General features: G+C 45.0%; 1 protein-coding gene across 3 annotated transcripts in view; it reads right to left on the reverse strand.

Annotated features, from left to right (window-relative positions):
• GDPD5 (glycerophosphodiester phosphodiesterase domain containing 5) overlaps positions 1 to 26,107 on the reverse strand; it is a 239,227-nt gene that overhangs the window by 147,373 nt on the left and 65,747 nt on the right. For all 3 annotated transcript variants that reach the window (XM_068266612.1, XM_068266613.1, XM_068266614.1), the window contains exon 2: positions 6,197 to 6,369. In XM_068266612.1, coding sequence (XP_068122713.1) covers positions 6,197 to 6,313 — 117 coding nt within the window. In that variant the 5' untranslated portion in view covers positions 6,314 to 6,369. The remainder of the gene's footprint in view (positions 1 to 6,196; positions 6,370 to 26,107) is intronic.

The raw sequence follows: 26,107 nt of genomic DNA on the forward strand, positions 1-26,107 counted from the left end.
GGGCTGTATAGGCAGATCCAGCCTCTGTATGCAGATAACATTCTTTAAACACACCTCGGGTTCTCTTTAAGGTGGCCACACGATACAATAAAATGATCCGATTTTACAGCAATTCGATAAAAACGATCGTATCTCTATAAAAAAAAAAAAAAAAAAAAGTCGAAAGCTTTTTTTTCATTCGACTGAAATATCCGATCGGATTTCCAGTTTTTTTCTATTTAAATCGATCCGGAATGCCAGATATTTCTCTTCAATTTCTACTAAAGATTGTATGGTGTGTGTTGGATTGTCAATTTATTCATACACACCCTAACAATTTTCTGGGAGTTTCCAATCATTTTTATCATAATTGAGGAAAAAATTGAACATAGGTGTGTGGTACATTGGTCATATTTTTTAAATGTTTCAGTCAGAAAAACGGATTGCAATTCTTAAATTGAACAGATCTTTAAAAAATTGTATGGTGTGTGGCCACCTTTAGGCCCGGTTCGCACTGACGTTAAACAGTCCGTTTGCGGAATGTAACGGATCCCAACAGATGCAAATGGATACAATGTTAACCTATGGATCCGTTCACATCCGTCCGTTCAACACAATTCGCTGAGCGGACCGCAAGTTTGCTGCTGCAGCAATTTTTCCGGTACGCCGAGCCCAGCGGAGCCGAAACTGAACCTGAATCGCTGCATTGGGGGCAATGAGAAAACAGAACATTTCTTCACACTAGCGAAGGGGCAAAATTCACTTTAGGGGTGGGGTTCGGGGGTGGGTGTCTGGAGGAGGGGAATGAACCGGAAGAAGCAGAACTGAAACAATCGACCGGTGATCAAATCTGTTTTCACGGATCCGTTTGCCACTGTAACGCAAGTGTGAAACGGCCCTTATACATTTTGTTACCCCTAAGCCACGTATGTTGCCGCAGCGCTCCTCTCATTCTATGTGCAGCCACTCTTCCTTGCGCATCATCCCCATACACAGGACAGGCTGGGAGCTGCTGATTGGACAGTGAAAGTCAGCAGCATACTGTTGACTCACCACTATGCCCTCTCCTCCTCCAATATCCCTGACTGGGAGGGAATAGCATTGGACGACAACCTCACACTCCTATCTGACATGACTGGGAAGGATCTATATTTCGGATGTTTTGGATGCTGAAACCAGGAGAATTACCGTAATAATATCCTGAATAAATTTACTGCATTCTGCTCTATGTCACTACAGGGCCTCTTTAAAAACCCAAATACAGGCAGTCCGAACGCCAGACTTCTGAAAGGCCTGTTGATACGAACGGCATGGATTCAGTGTTTCCATGGGAACAAGGCGGAAAAAATTCAAATTGGTTTTTGAGAAAATATATTTTAAACATTTCAAAGAAAAATTGGCTTTTAAACTTGTATAAGCAGGTACAGAGGGCAGAGGTGACACAGAGGGGGACACTGGAGGCACAGGAGGGCACAGAGGAGGTACAGGGGACAGAGGTGACACAGAGGGGGACACTGGAGGCACAGGAGGGCACAGAGGAGGTACAGGGGGCAGAGGTGACACAGGGGGGGGGACACTGGAGGCACAGGAGGGCACAGAGGAGGTACAGGGGGCAGAGGTGACACAGAGGGGGACACTGGAGGCACAGGAGGGCACAGAGGAGGTACAGGGGACGGAGATGGCACAGTGTTCTGACTTAAGAACAGATTCGGGTTAAGAATGAACCTACAGTCCCTATCTCGTTCGTTAACCGGGGACTACCTGTACCGCATCCAAGCTGCAATATTTTGGTTCTCATTTTGACAACATGTTGGTCATAGAGTACGAAAATCGTACAATCAGATTGGGTAGTTTAGCGCCAGACTTGGGCCTTGTACAAAAGCACCACTTGGGCTCAGCGAGGTTTGAGAAGCAGCTCCCTGTCTGAACCATCTCCGAATGCAAAAGTGGGACGTGCGACCCAACCACACAGCGCGAGATGTACAGAACTAACTATCCCTTCTGTTTACTGACGTCCATCTCTGCTGAGAATAGAACTCCAGAACACTCAGCAATAACACGTGGTCTTAAAGCATACCTGGACTCAGAACTTCCTCTCTGCTCAAAGATAAGCAACATCATACTAACCTTTAGAGAAAAACATTTCTTTGTTACAGCTGATACACAAACTGCAATAAATGTGCAGTGGGTCTACTTCCTGCTTTCATGGAAGAAATAGGGTTAACATCCTGTATTTACAAATTAGCTGCTCTGACGAGTCAGCCAGCTGACAGATAAAATTACAACTTGTGATTAGTCACCTATGAGGGGGAATTAGACAGGCTAAACTCTCTAAATACACACAGGGTGCACTTCTCTCCGTTTTTCCTCTGTCCTGTGCAAGAGTTCAGGTCCAGTTTAAAAAGAGGAACACGATAAATATAAATACACACAACCATCATTTCCCCTTCCTCCACCCCAGGACTTCCCAAACTTTCTCTAACTTTTTAGCATTGATGACATCGCCCCCATTACAAACTCCACAGTGTCCTCAGTAATATAAAAGTACAATTTGTTTTTAAATTTATTCCTCCCTTTCCCCAAACACCAGAGGTCCCCCCTCCTTCCAAAAACAGGGAAAAATACTGTACTCATTTATAACAGGGTTGTGGAACTCAAATACAAAGTGGGCCAAAAATTTTACACTGGGTCCTATTCATGGGCCAACATCAATGTCTACTGGCCACTGTCCTCCCATATAAAAGTTCCCTGGTGTCTAATGGCCTCCCTCCAATGCCTTTACAGTTCCCTGGTGTCTAGAGGACAACACCCTCCCCTATATAGTTCCCTGGTGTCTAGTGCTTTACTCCTACCTCCCCCATATGGCTTCCCTTCTGATCTAGGGCTTGACCTCCAATATAGCTTCCCTGGTGGTCTAGAGTGGGCCAAACATAATGCAAAGTGGGGAAACCACTTGAGGGCCAAATTGAATGGCTCTGAGGGCCAGATATGGCCCGCAGGCCGGAGTTTGACATGTACAATTTATAATGAAGAAGATTCTTAGGCAGTTACAAGTAAAAGGTAATCCGGACACTTTAGCCAGGGGGAAGCCGACTGGCACTAATTATGCAGAAAGCCTGACTGACGAGGTGTAGGATACTGAAACTGTATAGGCAAGTATGATAAAACAGCATTGTAAGTGAATGATAAATGGCACCAAAGGCCCCCTTTCCAGTTTAGGAATGCTTGTTCCAATTTTACATAGAGGATCCCTTCCTTTACTGTCCAAGATCTGCACCTCTCCATCCTCAAGAGTTTCCTTACTCCACAGGTTGCAGAAACACCATACAGGTGGATAGAACTGGCATTTCTAAACAGGGATGGGGCAGGAGGGGACAGAGTGAGGGATCTGTAAAATGCCTTGTAAAAGTGTTAAAGAGGAACTCCAGTGAAAATAATGTAATAAAAAAGTGCTTCATTTTTACAATAACTATGTATACATGATATGTCAGTGTTTGGCCATTGTAAAGTCTTTCCTCTCCCTGATTTACATTCTGACATTTATCACATGGTGACATTTTTACTGCTGGCAGGTGATGTCACTGGAAGGAGATGCTGCTTGCTTTTTTGTTAGTTGGAAACAGCTGTTATTTCCCACAATGCAACAAGGCTCCCACAGTGTGATGTCAGTGCCTAGGGTGACATCACACTGTGGGAGGGATTTCACCATAATATCAGCCATATAGAGCCCCCTGATGATCCATTTGAGAAAAGGAATAGATATCTCATGGGAAAGGGGGTATCAGCTACTGATTGGGATGAAGTTCAATTCTTGGCTACAGTTTCTCTTTAAGATGGTTTCCAAGCAGTAATCCAGCGTCTACACAAAGCATTCGGGCACAGTGTACCCACTCAGGCATAGCCAGTGCCAGCTGTGTATTATGGAGATGCAAGAACTGGTTCCTCGCCCTGTAAATTAGCTCATTATTTTCAATAACACCTTTGGTCCGACACACGAGATTATTCTGCAGGCCGTCAGATTTTTTTCCCCGGCCGAAACTTCGGATGCTCTGCGTTCACTTCTATAGGCAAACACCAAATTCCATCCGAATTCGTGGCCGGGGAATAGGCCCGTTTTCGCACAAGTGGAAACCCAGCTTCATAGAACGAAGCACTCGTGCTCGGAGGAAGAAGGTCATACACGAGCGGCTTCCTTTTGCTGGGCTTGCATGCACCTCGTCTGCGCAAGATGCGCTCATCCGCGGCTGGGGGTGCTCCAGAGAAGAGCGGTGGCCTGCAGGAGGATCTGGGATTCCTCTGGACCATCCTCAGCTTCGCAATACTGAGGTGAGTTTCTAATCTCACTTTAACTTTAACCCCCCCTGGCGGTTTAATTCCCACGGCTACACGGCCGCGGGAGGGTTTTTGTTCACTTTTTTTTTTTTTTTAGCATGTAGCTAGCCTAGCGCTAGCTACATGCTTCCCCCCTCCCTGCGGCATCCCACCGTATCTTCCGATCGCTGCCGGCGCCGCTTGCCCATAAGGAAATCCCGTTCTGAACGGGATTTCCTTGAGGGCTTCCCCCGACGTCATGGACGTCGTGACGTCACAGGGAGTCCCGATCCACCCCATAGCGCAGCCTGGCGGCGATTGGCCAGGCTGCGCAAGGGGTATGCGGGGGGAGGGGCCTGTATCCACGGCGGCGATCAGACCAAACACGCAGCTAGCAAAGTGCTAGCTGCGTGTTTGAAAAAAAAAAAATTATGTAAATCGGCCCAGCAGGGCCTGAGCAGCACCCTCCGGCGGCTTACCCCTTGTCACACACGGGGTTACCGATAAGGAGGTTAAAGGGATACTGTAGGGGGGGTCGGGGGAAAATGAGTTGAACTTACCCGGGGCTTCTAATGGTCCCCCGCAGACATCCTGTGCCCACGCAGCCACTCACCGATGCTCCGGCCCCGCCTCCGGTTCACTTCTGGAATTTCTGACTTTAAAGTCAGAAAATCACTGCGCCTGCGTTGCCGTGTCCTCGTTCCCGCTGATGTCACCAGGAGTGTACTGCGCAGACACAGACCATACTGGGCCTGTTCAGTACGCTCCTGGTGACATCAGCGGGATCGAGGACACGGCAACGCAGGCGCAGTGGTTTTCAGACTTTAAAGTCTGAAATTCCAGAAGTGAACCGGAGGCGGGGCCGGAGCATTGGGGAGTGGCTGCGCGGGAACAGGATGTCTGTGGGGGACCATTAGAAGCCCCAGGTAAGTTCAACTCATTTTCCCCTGACCCCCCTACAGTATCCCTTTAATGTGAGGTTTGAAGAAGAGTGCCGAGGCGAAACCGTGTCCACAACTTGGACTCATTGACCTAGTCCTGCTTCTCACATGACGATGAGCTAGAAGCGGGATTCTCAATATTTTATTGGTATGTACCCCTTTTGGAAGCCTGTCCATATCAAGTATGCTTTGGCATGGTAAAGATTATCTCAAGTACCCCTAAAGACGTATTTAGATATATTTAATAGCAGTACATAGTATTTACTTCTAAACCATCTCCAATTACTATTGCTTTTTAAAAAGACACTGAAGTGAAAAAAAATTATGATATAATGAATTGGTTGTGTAGTACGGAAAATTACTAGAACATTAGTAGCAAAGAAAATATTCTCATATTTTTATTTTCAGTTCTATAGTTTATTTTTTTTTCTAGTTTTTTTTATAACATTGCAGCATTCTCTAGTATTTGCAGTTTACACATTACACTCAGCATTCTAAATGATTTTACAGAGCAGCCTACTGAACTTTTGTACTGTCCTTTGCAGAGAAAAAGAAAATACAGTGACTGACACTTGAGATAACAAGCTTCAGAAGACAGAGCTCTCTGCGACTTTGAAAGTCGTGGAGTTCAATGGCTTCTTTGCATAGATAACAACTGGAGTTTCTTAACTCTTCCTGTACTGGAAATATTAGACTTATATCTCTGCTCCTAATGTTTTATTTCTTAGCTGTACTACACTTACAAAGCATTATATCATCATTTATTTTTTCGCTTCAGTGTCTAATTAGCTAAAATACTAATTTGGCGGTGTTTATATTGGGCTTTTTTACCGCTATAAATGCTTAACTAACTATGTCAAGTCCGAGTACCACCTGGACCCGTCAGAAGTACCTCCTGGGGTAAATGTACTACACGTTGAGAACCTTGGAGTTAGAAGGTAGAAGTCACACGACTCCACACTTACCTTGGTGGTGTCATCATGTGACCGCTGATACCGTTTCCATCGGCAGCCGTAGATCCCAGTCAGACAGGACAAGCATAACTGTGGCTCGTAGTACTGAAGCGGTTGGTGTTTTACCATAATCTCTCCAACGCTTCACCACACTCCTATCAAATCTCCATTAGGGCCTGCAGTTCCTGAAAGGAAAAAGAAAAGATATTAAATAATCAGCTACCACCACTCACTTACACATCACACAGTATTATTATTTAGTATTTATATCATTATGTATAAATGATTTAGTCAGTGTTTGCCCATTGTAAAATCTTTTCTCTCCCTGATTTAAATTCTAACATTTATCACATGGTGACATTTTTACTGCTGGCAGGTGATGTTAGTGGAAGGAGCTGCTGCTTGCTTTTTTGGCAGTTGGAAACAGCTGTAAACCGTAAAACAGCTGTTATTTCCCACAATGCAACAAGGCTCCCACAGTGTGATGCCAGAACCATGGTCCTGACATCACACTGTGGGAGGGGTTTCACCACAATATCAGCCATACAGAACCCCCTGGTGATCCATTGGTGAAAAGGAAAAGATTTCTCATGGGAAAGGGGGCATCAGCTACTGATTGGGATGAAGTTAAATTATTAGCTACAGTTTCTCTTTAACTGTCCCTTAATGTGAATCCTACCTAGCAACAGTCCACCACGAACCAATGAGAATTTTCCCAGCAGTAGGATTCTCATTGGTCTTTTTCAAACCAATGAGGTGCCCCATGTTTTCTCTGGTCTCCAAATCCCTGCATAGGACCGAATGGCGGCGGCAGAACCATATCCAGGAGACGGGTGAGCATTTTCCATGCAGCGACCAGCCTAGTGGAAACGGACACATCCTTTCCCATAGGCTTCTGTTTGCATACGATCTGCGACAAGTTCACGATACAGTGGTTTAAAAAAAAAGCAGCAGGTCAGGACTTTGCACTGGCAGTCCAGGCCATGCACATTGCGATCAACAGTGTTAACGCATCCTGTGAACAACATTTCCTGTGTTCCGGAAAACGTAGTGTGAACGGGACCTCGCGCTGTCCTTGCTATGATCTACCATGATGGAGGTGATGGTCGCCTATCTTCGCTGCTGAATGAGACTGTCCTGATAAAGGCCTCGGACGCGCCAGAGCGCTTGTTTTGAGCGATTTTGGAGTTTTGAGAATCAATGGCGACTTTAACCACTTTATCCACCACTACAGTATATCTATGTCCTCTGTGACTTCATCTAAGCCACGAGTCAGTAGATATACGTCTTCTAGCAGAAGCAGTGCTGTGCAGGATTGGGCTGGCTCAATTAGTGATGCAGCACTAATTGGTGAACGGGAATATATGTTTCCTGAGCTAATGAGATTGCTTGTTACCATTAAAAATACTTTTATTTTCTCAATTCAGTGAAAAATAAACTCTGTAGCATTATTTCAGAATCAAATAGCTTCACCATAAATTGTGACAGGAACATAATCTAAGTTTTGTGATAAGTGGTAAGAATAGCCATACAAAATGTGTTTTTTATCTACAGTAGCACTTTTTATTTTTAAACTGGAATGGTTACAACTAAGAAATAATGAGTTTCTTTTTCCTTGTTTTCCCATTAAAATTCATAGAAAACAAAACATTGTTAGAGGGAAAAAAATGGCATACAATGAAAGCCTAGTTTGTCTTGGAAAAAACAATATATATTTCATGTCTGTGTCATAAGTAGGGATAAAGTTATTTCTGATTAAATAAGGACATACTGTAGCTAAACTGTGAAAACTGCTCTGGCCCATAAGTGGGAAACAAGGTCTGGATGAGAAGTGGTTAAAAACGCTTTGCTAATGAAAGGGTATGGAGGCGAGCCCATTACAGCGATTGCGATTTTGAATATCGCAATCGCAGGACCTGCAGCATTTTGTGATTTCTAGCGTGTCCCAGGCATAAATCCAGGTAAGGTCTGTAGGATCACTTATGACCTTCTGTCCTTGGAGACCTCAGCCAATCAGGCTCTACATGTGCAGACACCTGACCTGAGCCATAGCCGCTGCTGTGACATCAGTTGCATACAGCATGGCGGCTTCGTTCATTTCATTATTTCTGCCTGAAAAGTGATCTGACATTGCAAAACCGCGGCATTCTTCCAAACTTAATAACAGATTCACCTTTTCACCTTCCCGGTTCATCTACATTCGGGAGGCCGGTAAAGTAATCATGTTCTGAGCAGACAATAAAACAACAGCGCAGAGGAAATGAAAACTCGCCGTGTACAGACCTGGGATTAAAATCAATTCTGCCGGGCCAAAAATACACAGCGAGCGGATAATTCCACGCCGCTAAAAACGCAACCTGACTCGAATCTGCACAAACAAGCTGACATTGCCTTTATAGGAGTCTACTGGTAATGACAGGTCATCTCACTAGATGTTACAGGATATATATCAGATCTGATCACTGGGTTTTATTTTTAGTTTAAAGCATGCTGGAAGGGACATGTGACATGATGACAAACGGGCACAAACTCGAAAAATGAGAATGCTTTTCAAAAGTCCACTTATTTCAGTAAGGGTTGGTGCACACCAAGATCATAATAATAATAATAATAATAATAATAATAATAATAATAATCTGAACATTTGTAAAGTGCTTTTCTCCTGTCGGACTCAAAGCGCTCAAGAGCTGCAGCCACTGGGAGGCGCTCAAGAGGCCACCCTGCAGTGTTCGGCTCCCTGCACACGATTCCGATTTTTAAAGAGAACCCGAGGTGTGTTTAAAGAAAGTTATCTGCATACAGAGGCTGGATCTGCCTATACAGCCCAGCCTCTGTTGCTATCCCAAACCCCACTAAGGTCCCCCTGCACTCTGCAATCCCTCATAAATCACAGCCGTGCTGTGAGGCTGTGTTTACATCTGTAGTGTCAGTCTCAGCTGCTCCCCCGCCTCCTGCATAGCTCCGGTCCTTGCCCCCGTCCCTTCCCTCCAATCAGCAGGGAGGGAAGGGATGCAGGCGGGGACTGGAGTTCTGCAGGAGGCGGGGAGAGCAGCAGACTGACACTATAGAGATAAACACAGCCAGCTCTGACAAGCTGTTTGTCAGCAGCGTGGCTGTGATTTATGAGGGATTGCAGAGTGCAGGGGGACCTTAGGGGGGTTTGGGATAGCAACAGAGGCTGGGCTGTATAGGCAGATCCAGCCTCCGTATGCAGATCATATTCTTCAAACCCACCTCGGGTTGTCTTTAAGAGTTTTTTTACATCCGATTCCTATTTGTAATAGTTACTACATGCTGCGTTTTTTTCCTCCGTTTTTCTGTTAATTGCATTCAGGGAAAATAGGAATTGCAAATCGGAATCGCAAAACGGATTTACAGTGTGCAGGGAGCCTTAGGGAGCCAATGACTTACCCAATGACGTTTTACTTAATAGGTACTGATGTGAGTACACGCAGGTACCGTAGGAATAGGTAAACATGAAGGCTTTTAAAATTCGCTAGCGCTTCGAAAAGCGCTTAGCTAATGCATTTGTATGGGTTTGTTCCCACCAGAGCCATGTGATTTTTTTCCCCAAATGCAAACGCGGGTCCTGCAGCAGTTTGGAGGCAATTACAGCAATGATAGTACAGAGGCGCCAGGCTACGTACCGGACCACATTGGTTACATGCTCCTATTTATTGCCTGAGGAAGTGGGATATACCCGCGAAATGTGTTGCATCGTGTTCGAAGTATGTAAATAAATTGTTTTTGCCTGAAACGGCATTTTTGTGTCTGCTTTGGAGGGGCAAGTCCACCGTACCTTCTTAATTTTATTTATTTTAAAGAAATACTGTTTTTACTCTTTTGGCACCTCTGTACTACCATTGCTGTTCCACCCCTGGTGGAGGGGAATTTCTCCTTTTCCCGATCTACAGAGAGCGACTTCTTAATCCTGAGCGGGGACAGGTCTAATCTCCTCACCTGCCTTCATAGTGGTTACCTGGACGGTAACCCATGTTTGTGAGTATAACCTATCTATACTTACCTTTCATACCCAATTCACAGTACATACTACACTATACTGGGCTCTCGGCGTCTTCCCTTATATTTTTGGAGGCAATTACACCTTAATGTAAAGCATAGGAAAAGTGGAAAATCAATCTAAAAAGCACTGAGATAGAGCGATTTTTCCAGGGCTGTGGAGTCGGAGTTGGAGCAATTTTGGGTACCTGGAGTCGGAGTTGGAGTCGGTGGTTTCATAAACTGAGGAGTCGGAGTTGGATGATATTTGTACCAACTCCACAGCCCTGGATTTTTCAAAGTGTTTTTTGCACAAAGCAGGTCACTTCCAGATCAAAGTTTACAAGAACTACAAAATCACTATAACCATACACTCTAAAATTGCTAGGCACAAATGGAAAAATCGATTGGCACATGCCCAGAATCGCTACTGCAAATCACTACAAAAATCGCTAAGCGTTTGCAATTACGTCTAGTGATTTTTCACTAGGCCTAACTTAACATAAAAGTTGAAACTAATACATGAAATAGACTCATTACATGCAAAGCAAGATATTTCAAGCCTTTATTTGTTAAAGCAGTAGGCTTAGCCATACTATGCCAGGGAAAAAAACCCCACATAAGTAGATAAATACTTGATCTACTTACATAACACATGTATTATACTGTCCACGTTTTGATTTCAGTGAATGTTAGTAAGTAAATGACGAGAATTCTGTTCCTGGTGGGGGGCATGTCTTTTGCCCACAGTTAAGGCTAACTCGTGATGTAATTTCTGCCCTTTACTGTTTTCTTTCTCCTCCAATCGCTGAGTCACCTCAGCCTTGCTTGTAAACACAAGTGAGTAGGGGATTAGGTTTCAGATAAGAAGCTGGCAGGGAAATAAAAGGAAGAGGAGGAATAGATTATAGATAAGAACCCCCAGCATGCAATTCTTTGGCACCGACTACTAAAGGGCCAGTGTTCCTTAAATATGTGATAACTCCAAATCATAACAGCAGAAAAAGTTAAGTTTTTAATGCAGGCTTAGCATCTTTATCACTTAATACACTCCGACCAGTTGCTGTTGAAATTTGATTTTTATGGTGACGATACCGCTTTAAGATTTTGATGATTATGGCTCACAGCTTATGAGAACCCCAAATTCCAAATCTCAGACCATTAGAATATTGTGAATACTGTTCAATATTCTCGGCTTAAAGTGTCAGACTCTAATCAGCTCATTCATCCAAAACACCTGCAAAGGGTTCCTATTTCATACATTAGTTTCACCTTTAAAGTTGAATTATTGAAATAAATGGACTTTTGCACAATATTCAAATCTTTTGAGTTTCACTTCTCACAAGAGAAATTGTAACGCCAGGACTTCTTACATCACATATTACAAGATCTTGACAGCATGGCCATATGGGTAGATAGATGACAGATGAAATTTAATGTAGATGTGTAGCACCTTGGAAGCACCAATGGTAGAGCAACATAGAAGATAACTGGCTTACAGCTGGGAACATCAGACTTGGAAATACTGGAGGATAACAACCGTATACAATGCCAAGCAGCAGCAGCTAAAGCAAATAAAATTCTGGGATGCAAAAAGTGGGAAATAATATCTCGAGATGCTAGTATATCACTCTCTCTGTATAAATCACTTGTGAGGTCACATCTGGAGTACAGGATACAGCTTTGGGGCACTACAGTATAGGAAAGACATTAACATACTGGAACAGGCACAAAGACAGGCGACTAAATGAATCAGGGTGATGAAAGGTCTCACCAAGAAAGGTTAGACAAACTGGGCTCATTTAGCTAGGTAAAGATGGCCAAGAGGTGACCTGATTAACATGTGCAAATACATCAGAGGGCAATACAAAAGCTTGGCAGGGGAGCTTTTTGTCCCTAGGGTCGTACGACGAACATGAGGATATGACCTGCGTATGGAGGAAAACCGGTTAGCCAGAGGTCCTTCAAGGAAAAAGTGGTAAAAAGTGGAAGAAGTTGTGGCATACTCTATATCTGGATTTTAAAGAGACTCTGAAGCGAGAATAAATCTCACTTCAGAGCTCATAGTTAGCATGGGCATGTGTGCCCCTGTTAAACCGCCGCTATAGCGCCTCTAAACGGGGGTCCCTTCACCCCCAAACCCCCCACTGCAACACTTGGTCGCAGACTTGGTCGCTCCTGGAGGCAGGGCTAACGGCTGCAGCCCTGCCTCCAGTCGCGTCTATCAGCGGCGCATCGCCGCCTCTCCCCTGCCCCTCTCAGTGAAGGAAGGCTGAGAGGGGCGGGGGAGAGGCGGAGATACGCGCTGACAGAGGCGCGTGGGGCAGAGCTGCGGCGGTTAGCCCTGCCCCAACCAGGAAGCGCTCCCCCGCTGCACGGAGGGGGATTTGGGGGTGAAGGGACCCCCGTTTAGCCGCGGGATAGCGGCGTTTTAGCAGGGGCACACATGCCCCTGCTATCTATGAGGTCTGAAGCGAGATTTATTCTCGCTTCAGACTCTCTTTACAGGAGGTTTGGACGATATCCTTGCATTGAAGGGAATCCATGGCTATAATTACTAGGTAATTCCAGGCAGAGCTGATCCAGAGATTTATCGAATTGCCATCTGGAGTTGGTAAGGAATTTTTGCCCTTTTAAAGCGGACTGAAACCCAGCATTTCTTTTTTGCTCTAAAAGATTATTTACAGCATATTATATACTACCATTATTTTTCTTTTTTTTTTTCTTTTTTTTTTTTTTTACTACAACAGTATTCAAAGGGTTAAACACAGGACTTACAAGCTCCCTGCAGGGAAAGCTGGACGCATCCGAACTGGAGATAATGTTATCTTCTGTTTACATTCCTCACTTGATACAATTAAAGAGTAACTGTCAGGCTTCAGAAGCTAATTTAAACCTCTATTCTCCTGTGTTAAACAGTTTAGAAGGAAGCCAAAAAGGCATTAGTGAAGATAAAAATCTCTCTTACCTTTGATGTGTGCTTATCAGAAAAGCTGTTAGACCCAAGCAGGATGCAAGCCGCATACTATACTGCAAAGCATTCTGGGGCCCTCCCCTCGGCTGCTAATGAGACGTTACAGCAGCTTGTAATCAGTCCAGCGTGTAGCACTGATAAATCTCCAGGCAGAGTACACTGCAGGAGTCAGCTATTGTTCCTAGCCACATGGCTAATTAATATTCACTGCACACTGTGTTATTCAGTACAAGCTTTTCTGTGATCAGGAAGCAGGGAGGACATGACGACACAATTGGCTTCATAGAAGACAGAAAAACATGGAACCTGTCATGAGCTGTCAGGAGCATCAATCTCTGCAAATACTATATAAAAATTCTGTGAAGTACAAACGTGGACAGTGAAATGCATATGTAATGTAAGTACAGCCTATATTTAGCTACTGATCTATGTGTTTATTTTCTCTGAGACCTTATACCTAACAGCTCCTCTTTAAGTAAATACTTCTGTGACACTGCAGACTGTCCTGAACACAGTCAGCATTACAATATGAATAACCAGTTATGAATAAAATGCAAAGTCAGCTCTCAGAGCAAAAACAGTATACTTTGGGAACGTATAATTTCTAAATGAATAACCACCATAATGCACACAAGCAAATATGATAACCGTATGCAGTGTTCTCCCCAGAATTATTTTCCAGCCGGGTGGCATGAAAAAGTAGCAGGGTGGGGCAATATGAGAAAATGCAGGGCCGGTGCTTCTGTAAGCAATTATGCTTACAGAATAGGAGGAAGTGAGCTGATCACAGCTAAAAGAGCCCGGGGAGAACACTGCGTATGGCATATAAAAAGTAGGAAAACCTGTTTTTATTGATTATGTCATGGTTTTATACCGCTTCAAGACTAAGGCCCCATTTACACCTAATCAGTTGCTCTCAGTTTTAACTGAAAGGACAACTGATTTTCAAAGTAATGCCCATGTTTCCCTATGGCACAGTTCACACTATACGCATTTTAACTGAAAGATTTTTCATTATGCACTGTTATGGAGATTTTTTTTTAAAAAAGCGTACCAACTGATTAAGTGTAAATGGGGTCCAACTGGCTCAAGCCTTGTACGGGTTTTGCGCCCACCTCTGATCAAATGAGATATGTGCGGGGTCAGGACAGCAATTTACTTATTTTGGTTGAGCTTGATGGGCAGATGTCTTTTCCCAACCAAATGCCACATAAACCTTAAAAGGAGCCCGAGGTGTGAGACCTATGGAGGCTGCCATATTTATTTCCTTTTAAGTAATACCAGTTGCCTGGCAGCGCTGCTGATCCTTCTTGTCAGTAGTGTCTAAATCACACACCTGAAACAAGCATAAAGCTAATCTTGCCAGATTTCTCATAGACATCTGATCTGCATGCTTGTTCAGGGGCTATGGGTTACAGTATTAGAGGCAGAGGATCAGCAGGACAGCCGGGCAATGTACATTATTTAAAAGGACATAAACATGTCAGCCTTCATATCCCTCTCACCTCAGGCTCCCTTTAAGGTGCACACATACACTAGACAGTTCTCGGCCAAAGCAATTGTGGAGGGCCACCTATGCCTTTGTATATCAGTGAGAGATCTGGACTGTGGTAATCATCAAGATGGCGCCTGGATAGGAAGCCACGGCCACAGGGCTCCGGCAAGAACTTCTCTTTTTATCCTTTTCCTTGATTCCCCCCTGGCCATGGCTCACAGCAGAAGCTCCGTCCAGCTCCCTTACTCCATCGCTGCAGAGTGTGGACTGCTCGCTCCCCGGGCTCTGGCTCCCCATCGCCTGCACTGAGGACTGGCACGCCACGTGGGAGACAACAGCTGATTTACCCCACGTGATGCCGCTAATGCTGGCCCCGCAGCTGGATCCGTGCTTCATGCGGCTGAAGCTTGGTTATCGGGACCCTGGACTCCACCAGCCCTCTTTCTCATTTGCAGGGATGTGAGCTCGCAGACGGGACATGCGGTGCGCAGCCAGCTGATCGGGCTGCCAGATGATTAAGCCACGTGCTGATCAGCTGGCCTGCGAGGGTGCCAGGCTGCCCTGTCCCGCTGCCTCTGGTCTTCTACTCACCGCTGACTGGATTAACACCACCACCACGTGCCATGGAAGCATTTCTGTGCCTGATGGAGGGTCCCATGCCGCCGCACTGAGCAAAGCAGAAAATCAGCGGTAGCACAGCCCTGGATCCAACCAGGAGGAAAATCGCAGCTGCCTGGCTCCATTCAGCAGAGGACCAGCTCCAGGACAAGGCAAGTGTGCCCTGCCATCCTCCTCCACGCCAGACCCTGCCACTCTGCTAGATGCCAGAACCTGCCAGCCTGCACTGTGGCCTGGATTGCCACAACTGTTGGCGCAGCCTCCCGGGGGTCCGCAGTCTCCTCAGCTGCAACTGCTGTCTGGTTCGGAAACCAGACCCCCGATTGCTCCATACTAGGCCGCAACCAGGTGCTAAATTTAGGTGCGGCCTGAATCCTCCTGTTGCCACCACGCCAGTCATCTTCCACACCAGTCATGCCACCCTTATCGCATACACATGGGACCTTTTCGGCCAGCCAGCCAACCAGAACAAGGAGACATTCTCTTCTTTCTCTCTCCCCAAGGACAGTCTGCGGGGCATCTGATTCAAGTATCACTGCAAAGTGTTTGAGTGCCTAGATGGCAGCGGATTACCCCCTGGTTCCTCTCCTTGGACTTTCTTTTTGTATCTCTTATCTATGTATAAAATTGTATACATTTTCTGGATCTACTGTATACTTGAAGTATTGCTCACTGTACCACTTTTTTTTTATTGTACCACTGTACTTTGTGTTTACTGTGTCACTTTGTTTACTGTACTATTGCCGACCCTGAAGTGCCAAAACCAATTCCGGGTACAACCCCCGTTGTATTTGGCGAAATAAACCGATTCTGATTCTGATTCTGATTCAAGTCAAGCATAGGCCAAGGCCTTTGTTCTAGTAGCCCCGCCCACTCTGCAATGCAACATACTTATCTCTCCTCCCCCTTCCATAGCAAGAGAACGCATCGCTAGTCTACAGGTCAGGGGCATGTTTGTACAGCACTCAGTCTTGCGCTGTTGCCCAAGGGATTGAATCCTGATTTCTGCCTAGAAACAAGTCCACATGCGTGTGTGCGAAGACTTTAACCACTTCACCACTGAGGGGTTTTACCCCTTGAACACCAGAGCAATTTTCACCTTTCAGCGCTCCATCCATTCATTCGTCTACAACTTTATTATTACTTATCGCAATGAAATGAACTAGATCTTGTTTTTTTCGCCACCAATTAGGCTTTCTTTAGGTGGGACATTATGCCAAGAATTATTTTATTCTAAATGTGTTTTAATGGGAAAATAGGAAAAAATGTGGGAAAAAATATTTTTCAGTTTTCGGCCATTATAGTTTTTAAATAATGCATGCTACTGTAATTAAAATCCATGAAATGTACTTGCCCATTTGTCCCGGTTATAAAACCGTTTAAATTATGTCCCTATCACAATGTTTGGCGCCAATATTTTATTTGGAAATAAAGGTGCATTTTTTTCAGTTTTGCGTCCATCCCGAATTACAAGCCCATAGTTTATAAAGTAACAGTGTTATACTCTCTTGACATAAATATTTAAAAAGTTCAGTCCCTAAGGTAACTATTTATGTTTTTGTTTTTTTAAATTACAAAAAAAAAAAAAAAATTGGGGAGTGTGGGAGGTAATGAGTTAATTTATTGTGTAAAACAATGCATTTGTATGTGTAAAATGCTTTAGGGTGTAGTTTACTATTTGGACACAAGATGGCCACAGTGTGTCTGTTTACATGCGACCTGTAAGCGTCCGGTAGGACGCTTACAGGAAGCAGTAGGAGGCTGGCAGAATCACAATGATCGCGCTGTTTCTAATAGAAGCAGCGGATCATAGCAGGGGGTTAGATCTACGAACAAGAATGGATTTTCCCGTTCATTGATCTCCGGGCGAGCGGGCGGCGGCGTGCACGAGCGGCGGGAGCGCGGACAGCGGCGGTAGCACGGAAGGTATGGATTTCTCCGCACCTGGTTTTTTAGGGGGGGGAAGAAAAAAGGGACTGAGAAATTCGTACCGCTGGGGGTAAAGTGGTTAAAGAACAACTGAAGCAGGGGGATATGGAGGCTGCCATATTTAGTTTCTTTTAGGCTGCTTTCACAGTGGGACATTACAGGCGCATGTTAGTGCAGCCTGTAACGCAGCCCACCACACAGTAATGAAAAATCAATGGGCTGTTCACAGTGCCCACGTTGCGTTACATTGTAACGCTGCACGTACGTTGAATGTGCTGTATGCTACGGTGTTATGCGTGGCTAAGCCGCGTTAGATTGTGCGCACATGCTCAGTAGTGTTGGAGGAGGAGGTCTTCCCTCCTCCTCCTCAGCCAGCCACATGGCTAATTAATATTCACTGCACGGTGTGACGTGCAGTGTTTACTTCCTGGAGCGCCGCTCTGTGCGGTGATTTGCTGGCGGGGTGACGTGATGCAGCATGCGTCCAAGAGTGCGCATCACGGCATCACGGACGCCAGAGTGAGCTGCACAATGCGGCTCACTCTGACGTCCACATCTAATAGCACCAGCCGTTGCGTTAGGGGCACGTTATGTGACCATAACGTCCCCTAAAACGCAACGTCTTGGTGTGTAAGTAGCCTTGAAGTGGACCCAAATTAAAAATACAAGATTTCAGAAATAAAATCTATTTTCTAAATTATAATAATAAATAGCAGCCTTTTTTCAGCTGCATGATGACAAATATAAAATATTTTACATTTATTGGAGGAACCCCTCCCTTCCTTTCAAATTGCCGGGATTTTTCCGGCAAACTTGTGGAGTAGATGGTGTCCGGCAATGGAGGAATTGCTAACGGCTGCCCCCAGTATAAACCTAGCTATGAAAAGAGAAGGGCGAAAAGCGTGCACTGAAATGCTCATAGGCTTGAAGGAGTGTTTATCTTTGTATGTGTCAGAGTGGTGCAACTAAATATTTTTAATTAAACAAATGTTTGGTTTGGGTCCGCTTTAAACAATATCAGTTGCCTGGCAGCCCTGCTGATCCTCTACCTCTAATAATTTTAGCCATAGCCCCTGAACAAGCATGCAGCAGATCAGGAGTTTCTGACATTACTGTCAGATCTGACAAGATTAGCTGCATGCTTGTTTCTGGTGTGTGATTTAGACAGTACTGCAGCCAAATAGATCAGCAGGGCTGCCAGGCAACTGGTATTGTTTAAAAGAAAATAAATATGGCAGCCTCCATGTTCTTCTCACTTCAGTTGTCCTTTAAAGGATACCTGAAGTGACATGATGAGATAGACATGTGTTTGTACAGTGCCTAGCATACAAATAACTAGGATGTGATCCTTTTTCTCTGCCTGAAAGAGTTACCGGTAAATATCAGGTATGTAAGTGGCTGACTCAGTCCTGACTCAGACAGGAAGTGACTACAGTGTGACCCTCACTGATTAGAAATTCCAACTATACAACACTTTCCTAGCAGAAAATGGCTGCTGAGAGCAGGAAAGAGATAAAAAGGGTCAATAGTTCATTGATTTTAGCTCCGGCATACTTCACTGTGTCATTGAGCGAAAACAAAAAACAGTTAAAACTTAAAAAAGTAGATTTAAACAAAATAAAACTGTGGAATATCTTAAAAAGTCATTTTTAGGAGATGGAAAACCGATACAATCGTTAATTTCATTCGTTTATTTTCGCTTCGGTTGTCCTTTAATTGTATATATTCTCTAGTTTACAGCGTGAAGAAGCCAACATAAGGATCCCCACAGATGCCAGGAGAGCGTCTGCAGGGAACGCGATACGCATCACTCGCAGTCCAGCACAGGAAGACAATTTCGTATCGCGCCGGACAGGAAAGCTCTGGGCCGCTGTCTATATATAACGTTATCTGGAGTCAGATAATATTTGTTTAGGCAGGATTGCTGGAGTGTGATCTATATTTATCGCTCCATCAGTCATGGCGATACGCGAGGCAATGCTATTTTTATACCGATACTATGAGATGAGTTCCGCTCTCCGCGGCCTCATTCCCTCGCTCTCTGCTGGAGAAAAACGATCACAAAACAACCAGCTGGTACATCCTGCCGCAGTGCACCCTGGGAAGAACGATCAAAGAACGGGTTACAGCCCCAATGCAGGAACAAAAGGTTTTACCGGGTCAGTATTAGATTATTTTGGCCGTACAGATTTTCCAAAAGTACCTAAAGAGTTGGCCAAATAATGGCCACTTCCTGTTTCAGATTGTCACTGTTATGTGTATGGATCCTGTCAGATAGGTTCTCTTCAAGCCACGCCCCCTTACAGACTGAAAAGCAAGGTGAGGTTATCCAATGCCCTGAACGCCAATGGACCTGAACTCCTGCACAGGACAGAAGGAAAACAGAGAAATCCACCCTGTATGTATTTGTCTAATCGCCACTGTAATTTGATCTCACAGCGGTGTCAGTTCAAAAATCTCCTCTGCCATGGCAGAGCAGCTATAAAAAAAAAAAAAAAAAAAAAAAAAAAAAAAAAAAAGTTAAAAAAAAAAATCGTCCAATGTAGATCAAGACACAACTTTAGGCTGCATTAGTCTCCATTCATACAAAAAAAAAAAAAAGTGGCTGGATAGTGTACTGGTTAAGCGCACCGCCTCAAACATGGGAGACCAGAGTTTGAATCCTGGCCAGGGTCAGTACCTATTCAGTAAGGAGATGGCCTCTTGAGCACGCCCTCAGGGGCTGCAGCTCTTCAACGCTTTGAGTCTGACAGGAGAAAAGCGCTATACAAAATGTTTCGATTTCTCAGAAAACGGTAACATCTGATGAGACCAATGACTAAGCTATGGTATTCTTGCCTCTATGGCAGGAGACTGAGAACAATGTGCGTTCCAGCGAGCGCTGTGTCTTCAGCAAGGAGATGCTCATCAGACACAGACCTGTATAAAGGCTGGGGGATGATGTATGGGGTATAACATGCCGGCCGGAGCGCCTGAGACATTCTGTATTCCGCGTACAACAAGCGAGGCTGATGAGTACCGCGGCAGAAGATGAGATACAGCGGCCGTCCTGGCAGCGCCGCCATTGTTCATGCCTGATGGCTTCAATCGATAGCCGTGATCACTCGGGTCAGGCGAGTGTCGACCTCCTCTCAATCATCAGGATCTGCAGCTGTCAATCAGCACCCTCAGTAACAAACAAAATCAGGCCTCACAGCCTCATCGTAGCAGAGTAAGAGGCCTGGATAAAGGGGAGCTCTGGAGAAAATGTAGAATGCAGGAAACCGAATACTTACCTCAACGGGCAAGAGAACCTGCGCTACCCAAAATCCAGCATCTCTGCTTTGTAACGCTGTGTCATCTGCAAATCAGTGCTTATTTTTCAATGTTTACCAAACCATAATAATTCCCTTACTGTCAAATGGGCTACCAACACCTTAGCCTCCAGCTACTAAATGCCCAACCCCGAAAAATACCACCTAACCCCTAACTTCAATTCCAAATACAGACATCCACTTCAAATACGGACCGCTTTTTTACCCAAACCTCGCCCCAACCTTACCCCCTTACTCGGGCCAAAAACCTCAATCTAGAGGACCTGGAGTTCCATTTTAACACATGAAAGTTTCAAGTATACATACCATGGATCATATTGGTTCTTCTCAAAACTGATTTTAGACTACAACTATGGTAGGATTAGAGTGTTAGTCATGTCACTGACTGTCCTCAAAGGAGCTATGTACTCTGTAAAGTGCTGCAGAAGATGTCAGTGCTTTATAAATACATAACAACATGGTAGGACATTTTACTACGACTATGGCAGGATTAGATTGTGAGCTCCTCTGAGGACGACGACATCAGTGACATGACTACAGTGCATGTACTTTGTAAAATACAACAGAAGATGTCACTGCTATATAAATCCATAATAATAATAATACTAATAATAATAATAATAATATGGACATTATACTATGACATAATAGGACATTAGACTATGGTAGGATTAGAGTGTGAGCTCCTCTGAGGACAGTCAATGACATGACTCTGTACTCTGTAATGTGCTGCAGAAGATGTCAGTGCTATATAAATACATAATAATATGGTAGGACATTAGACTATGACTATGGTAGGATTAGAGTGTAAGCTCCTCTGAGGACAGTCAGTGACATGTACTTTGTAAAGTGCTGCAGAAGATGTCAGTGCTATATAAATAAATACCTATATTAATAACATGATTGGACATTAGACTATGAGGTTGGTGGGTATTAGATGTAATTAGATGTGCAGTGGCTGGATAGGGGCACCTCTTACATAGGAGACCAAAGTTCAAATCTTCCTGTTCAGTAAGGAGTACTTGGGCAAGACTCCCTAACACTGCAGGGTGGCCTACTGAGCCTGAGCCTTATGAAAAAAGGCAGTTTTACTCACCCGGGGCTTCTACCAGCCCCCTGCAGTGGCCCTGTGCCTGCACCAGTACTCCATGATCCTCCGGGCCCCTGCCACGGCTCACTTTCATTTTCAGCGACTGAGCCTTTTGCCGGACACTGCGCCTGCGCAGTCCTGGAAACACGCATCCTTGTTCCCGTCGCTGGGAGCATCCTGTGCAGGCGCACTACGAGAGAACCTCTACTGCGCCTGCTCTATACTCTGAGTACAATAGGAGCACAAAGCACTATACAAATGTTGGAATTATTATTATTATTAGCTTTGCATTGCTCTCTTCCGAGCCTCTGTTGGCCAGTGCAGCTGCCAATCCCATTAAATGACCAGCCAAACAACTTTTTACAGATAAGGGAGGGGGAAAAAATGCATATTCGTTTGAAATCCGTGCTGATCTGAGCGACATGCATTTTGCAACAGCGGTAAATGCGGGTGAAGCCTTTTCCATCACTGTTGTGAATGTAGGAAATGGAATAGTCTCTGTTATTTGCATGCATTATTCTCAGTGTGGGGCGAAGCACTTGGCCAGCAGACAGGAGAACATTTATCATTCTCTGTCTAGGGGGAGAGATAAGGAAATGAAGAGACTGGATATAAATAGGATGTCCTTTAATGCAAAGAATTCTGCCTTGGCCAGCAAGATCTGCAGAAACCGGGCGACGTCACAGAAAGGATGATACTCAGCAGAACGCACACAACGAATCCTCTGCGAAAAACGCCAGGGATTCTCTGCTATGCAAGAGATTTAAAAGTGGACCTGAACTCAGAACTTCCTCCTTGCTCTAAAAGATAAGCAATAGCATAATAACCTTTAGGCTACTTTCACACCAAGTCGTTGCGATTTAGGGGACGTTATGGTCGCATAACGTGCCCCTAACGCAACGCCTGGTGCTCTCTGATGTGGACGTCAGAGTGAGCTGCGTGATGCCGTGATGCGTACTCTTGGACGCATGCGGCATCACGTGGTCCAGCCCGCCAATCACCGCACAGAGCGGCCGCTGTAGGAAGTAAACACTGCACGTCACAACGTGCAGTGAATATTAATTAGCCACGTGCCTGGCCGCTCTCTGCTCCTCCCCAACGTTACTGAGCATGTGCGCACAGTCTAACGCGGCTTAGCTGCGCATAACGCACAGCATGCAGCACTTTCAACTTACGTGCAGTGTTACAATGTAACGCAACGTGGGCACTGTGAACAGCCCATTGATTAATCATTGCTGTGAGTTGGGCTGCGTTACAGGCTGCTCTAACGTGCGCCTGTAACGTCTTACTGTGAAAGCAGCCTTAAAGTAAAACATTTCTTTGTTACAGCTGATGCAAATCCTGCAATAAAACTGCAGTGTGTCTACTTCCTGCTTTCATGGAAGAAGATATAGGGCTTGATTCACAAAGCGGTGATAACCCAGTTAAAGACTTTAGGCGTGATAGCCATTTTATCATGCCTAAACTCAGTTTAGGCATGATAAGTTTAGGCATGATAAGTTTAGATAAGTTTAGATCGCAAAGTCCCGTGCGCAAAGCAGTGCCATTAAACTCTATGCCACGTTTCGCGCACCAGACTTTGCTAGCGCAAAACTTTTGATCAGCTGTGCACTGCGGTGCTAACCCAGTTGGTGCTGTAGTTGTCACGCCTAAACTTATCACGCCTAAACTGAGTTTAGGCGTGATAAGGGGCTTTTCACCAGCGTGCTAACTGTTTGCACCGCTTTGTGAATCAAGCCCATAGTGTTAACATCCTGTGTTTACAAATTACCTACTCTGATGAGGCAGCCAGCTGACACAGCTGAGAGATCACATTACAACTTGTGATTAGACACAGATGACCGGGAATTAGACAGGCTAAACTCTCTAAACACACACAGTGTGCATTTCTCTCTGTTTCCCTTCTGTCCTGTGCAAGAGTTCAGCTCCACTTTAAGAACAGCAATTTTAATCTTGTGTCAAACTTATGAAATATTAAAAAGACATTAAAATGCAATCAAGCAAAAAATAGCGTACTCTCCCTTTAATGCTGGTGAGATCGCCTGGCCCGCGCTAATGGGCTTTCAGCCTGAAACTGTTTGAAGCGTTCTTCCTATTATAATCTGTGTTTGTTCAAGCGTATTTGCCGAGCGATTATGAACGCCGTCTGCGGCCATCTTTTTCCCCAGAATAGAAGCGCTCATTTGCATAGAAATTACTCTTTTAATTACGCGGCCGGGACGCACGGACCTCTGCGATTGTAAATCCCAAACAATAGAAGGAGCGCACAGAGCGCCAGACCTCCTGTACAAAGGCTTCCGGAAGATGAACCGGCTCCGTCGCCCGCAATCCGCACGCGCGCCCCTTTCATGTATAGCGGCCTGAAAACGTTTAACTGCCTAGAGAAGCTTAAAGAGGAAGAGAGAAAAAAGAAATCAATACATTGCAAAGTGAGAAGTCAAAAATAGAGGAGTTCAAGAAATGACTGCTATTCGCCATGTCATTTCTCCATATTGTGTGATCCACAATGCGCTGGCAGGTCATCATCTTTACTACTGGCAGACATGAAAAAAAGAAAAAAAAAAAAAAAAAAAAAAAAAGACAGCACCAACTGCCTTTATAACCACACCTACCAACATTGCCATAGGCTAAAAGTTTTTTTTTTTTCTTCTAATAGATATACAGATGCACAGGGGGAGATGCAGCTTGTTGGAAACAGCTGTTATTTCCCACAATGCAACAAGGCTCACAGACAGGAAACTGACCATGGTCCTGACATAACACTGTACGAGGGTCTTCACCACCATATCAGCCATACAGACATCCCTGATCTATTTGAGAAAAGGGAAAGATTTCTCGTGAGAAAGGGGGTATCAGCTACTGATTGGGATGGAGTTCAATCCTGAGTTAATATTCATCTTTAACAACATATAGTGGAATGTAACACATTAATCAAGATACCCAGTTTTACGTTTATTATCCTGGCTTTAGCATCAAAATCAATTCCTAGATCTATATATTGTCGTAGATTAGTATAGAACCCCGCCCACCCAGTAAGGTTTTTTTAGTTATGAAGAATTTGCCTCCCAGAGCATTCTGGGAGACCAGGGCCCTTATACTTTCCATTTTTCCTCCTAGGTGAGATCTTCACACTGTGCCAATAAGATGCCTTTCGAGTCGCCAGCAAGCAAGCAAATACTGAAGAATTTCGGCAGGTTTTTTACTTACTTTTTGGTACTTTTCCAATTGCAGCGTTCTGAAAACTTATTTTACAGAAAGTCTGAAGCGAGAATAAATCTCGCTTCAGACCTCATAGATAGCAGGGGCATGTGTGCGCCTCCTGCTAAACCGCCGCTATCCCGCGGCTTAACGGGGGTCCCTTCACCCCCAAATCCCCCTCGATACAGCTGGCGAGTGCTTCCTGGTTGGGGCAGGGCTAACCGCCGCAGCCCTGCCCCACGCGCGTCTGTCAGCACGTATCTCCGCCTCTCCCCCGCCCCTCTCTGTCTTCCTTCACTGAGAGGGGCGGGGGAGAGGCGGCGATGCGCTGCTGATAGACGTGACTGGAGGCAGGGCTGCAGCCGTTAGCCCTGCCTCCAGGAGCGACCAAGTCTGCGACCAAGTGTCGCAGTGGGGGGTTTGGGGGTGAAGGGACCCCCGTTTAGCGGCGCTATAGCGCTGAAGCGAGATTTATTCTCGCTTCAGAGTCTCTTTAAACAGACTAATAGCTTTTTTGGGCTCCCCAACACCATTTTCTATATGCATGCTAAGAATGTATATTTTTTGCAAATCAGAGCTTTAAATTATTGATATAGTACAATAAGAAAACCAGGGACATAATTTAAACATTGCAATAACCGGAACATGAAGCCAAATCAAATGTGTGGGTTTTATCTATTTTTTTCCTATTTTTTTTCTTATTAACCCTCCTTGATTTTTTTCTGCCAAATAGTCAGAAATCTGAGTGGTAGCTACATGAAACACCACTAGAGGGCGCATGTGTCCCTCTAGTGCGATAGTCACCGGCATCAATAGCAAACAGGGGAACGCGTATATAACGCGTTCCCCTGTTTGGCTTCTCCTGTCACCATGGCGATGATCGGAATGACGTCATGGACGTCAGCCGACGTCCTGAGGTCAGACGCCTCCGATCCAGCCCTTAGCACTGCCTGGAACTCATTGGTCCGGGCAGAGCAGGGCTCTGGTGGGGGGGGTCCTCTTCCGCCGTTGCGTGCGGGCGATCGCCGCAGAGTGGTGGCGATCAAGCTGTGCGCGCGGCTAGCAAAGTGCTAGCTGCGCGCACAGCACTTTAAATGGGGCGAATCGCCCCACCAGGGGGTGAGATATCCTCCTGCGCGGCATAGCCCGAGCTCAGCTCGGGCTTACCACCAGGAAGGTTAATACCCTTTAAAATAATTCTTAGCACAAAGTGCCAACCATAGAAAGCCCAATTTGCGTTGAAAAAAAAAAAAAAAAAACAATGTGTAGATCATTTAGATGTGATACGTAGTAATAAAGTTATTGG

Source organism: Hyperolius riggenbachi, chromosome 2, assembly GCF_040937935.1.
Source record: "Hyperolius riggenbachi isolate aHypRig1 chromosome 2, aHypRig1.pri, whole genome shotgun sequence".
NCBI classification, from domain to species: Eukaryota; Metazoa; Chordata; class Amphibia; order Anura; family Hyperoliidae; genus Hyperolius; species Hyperolius riggenbachi.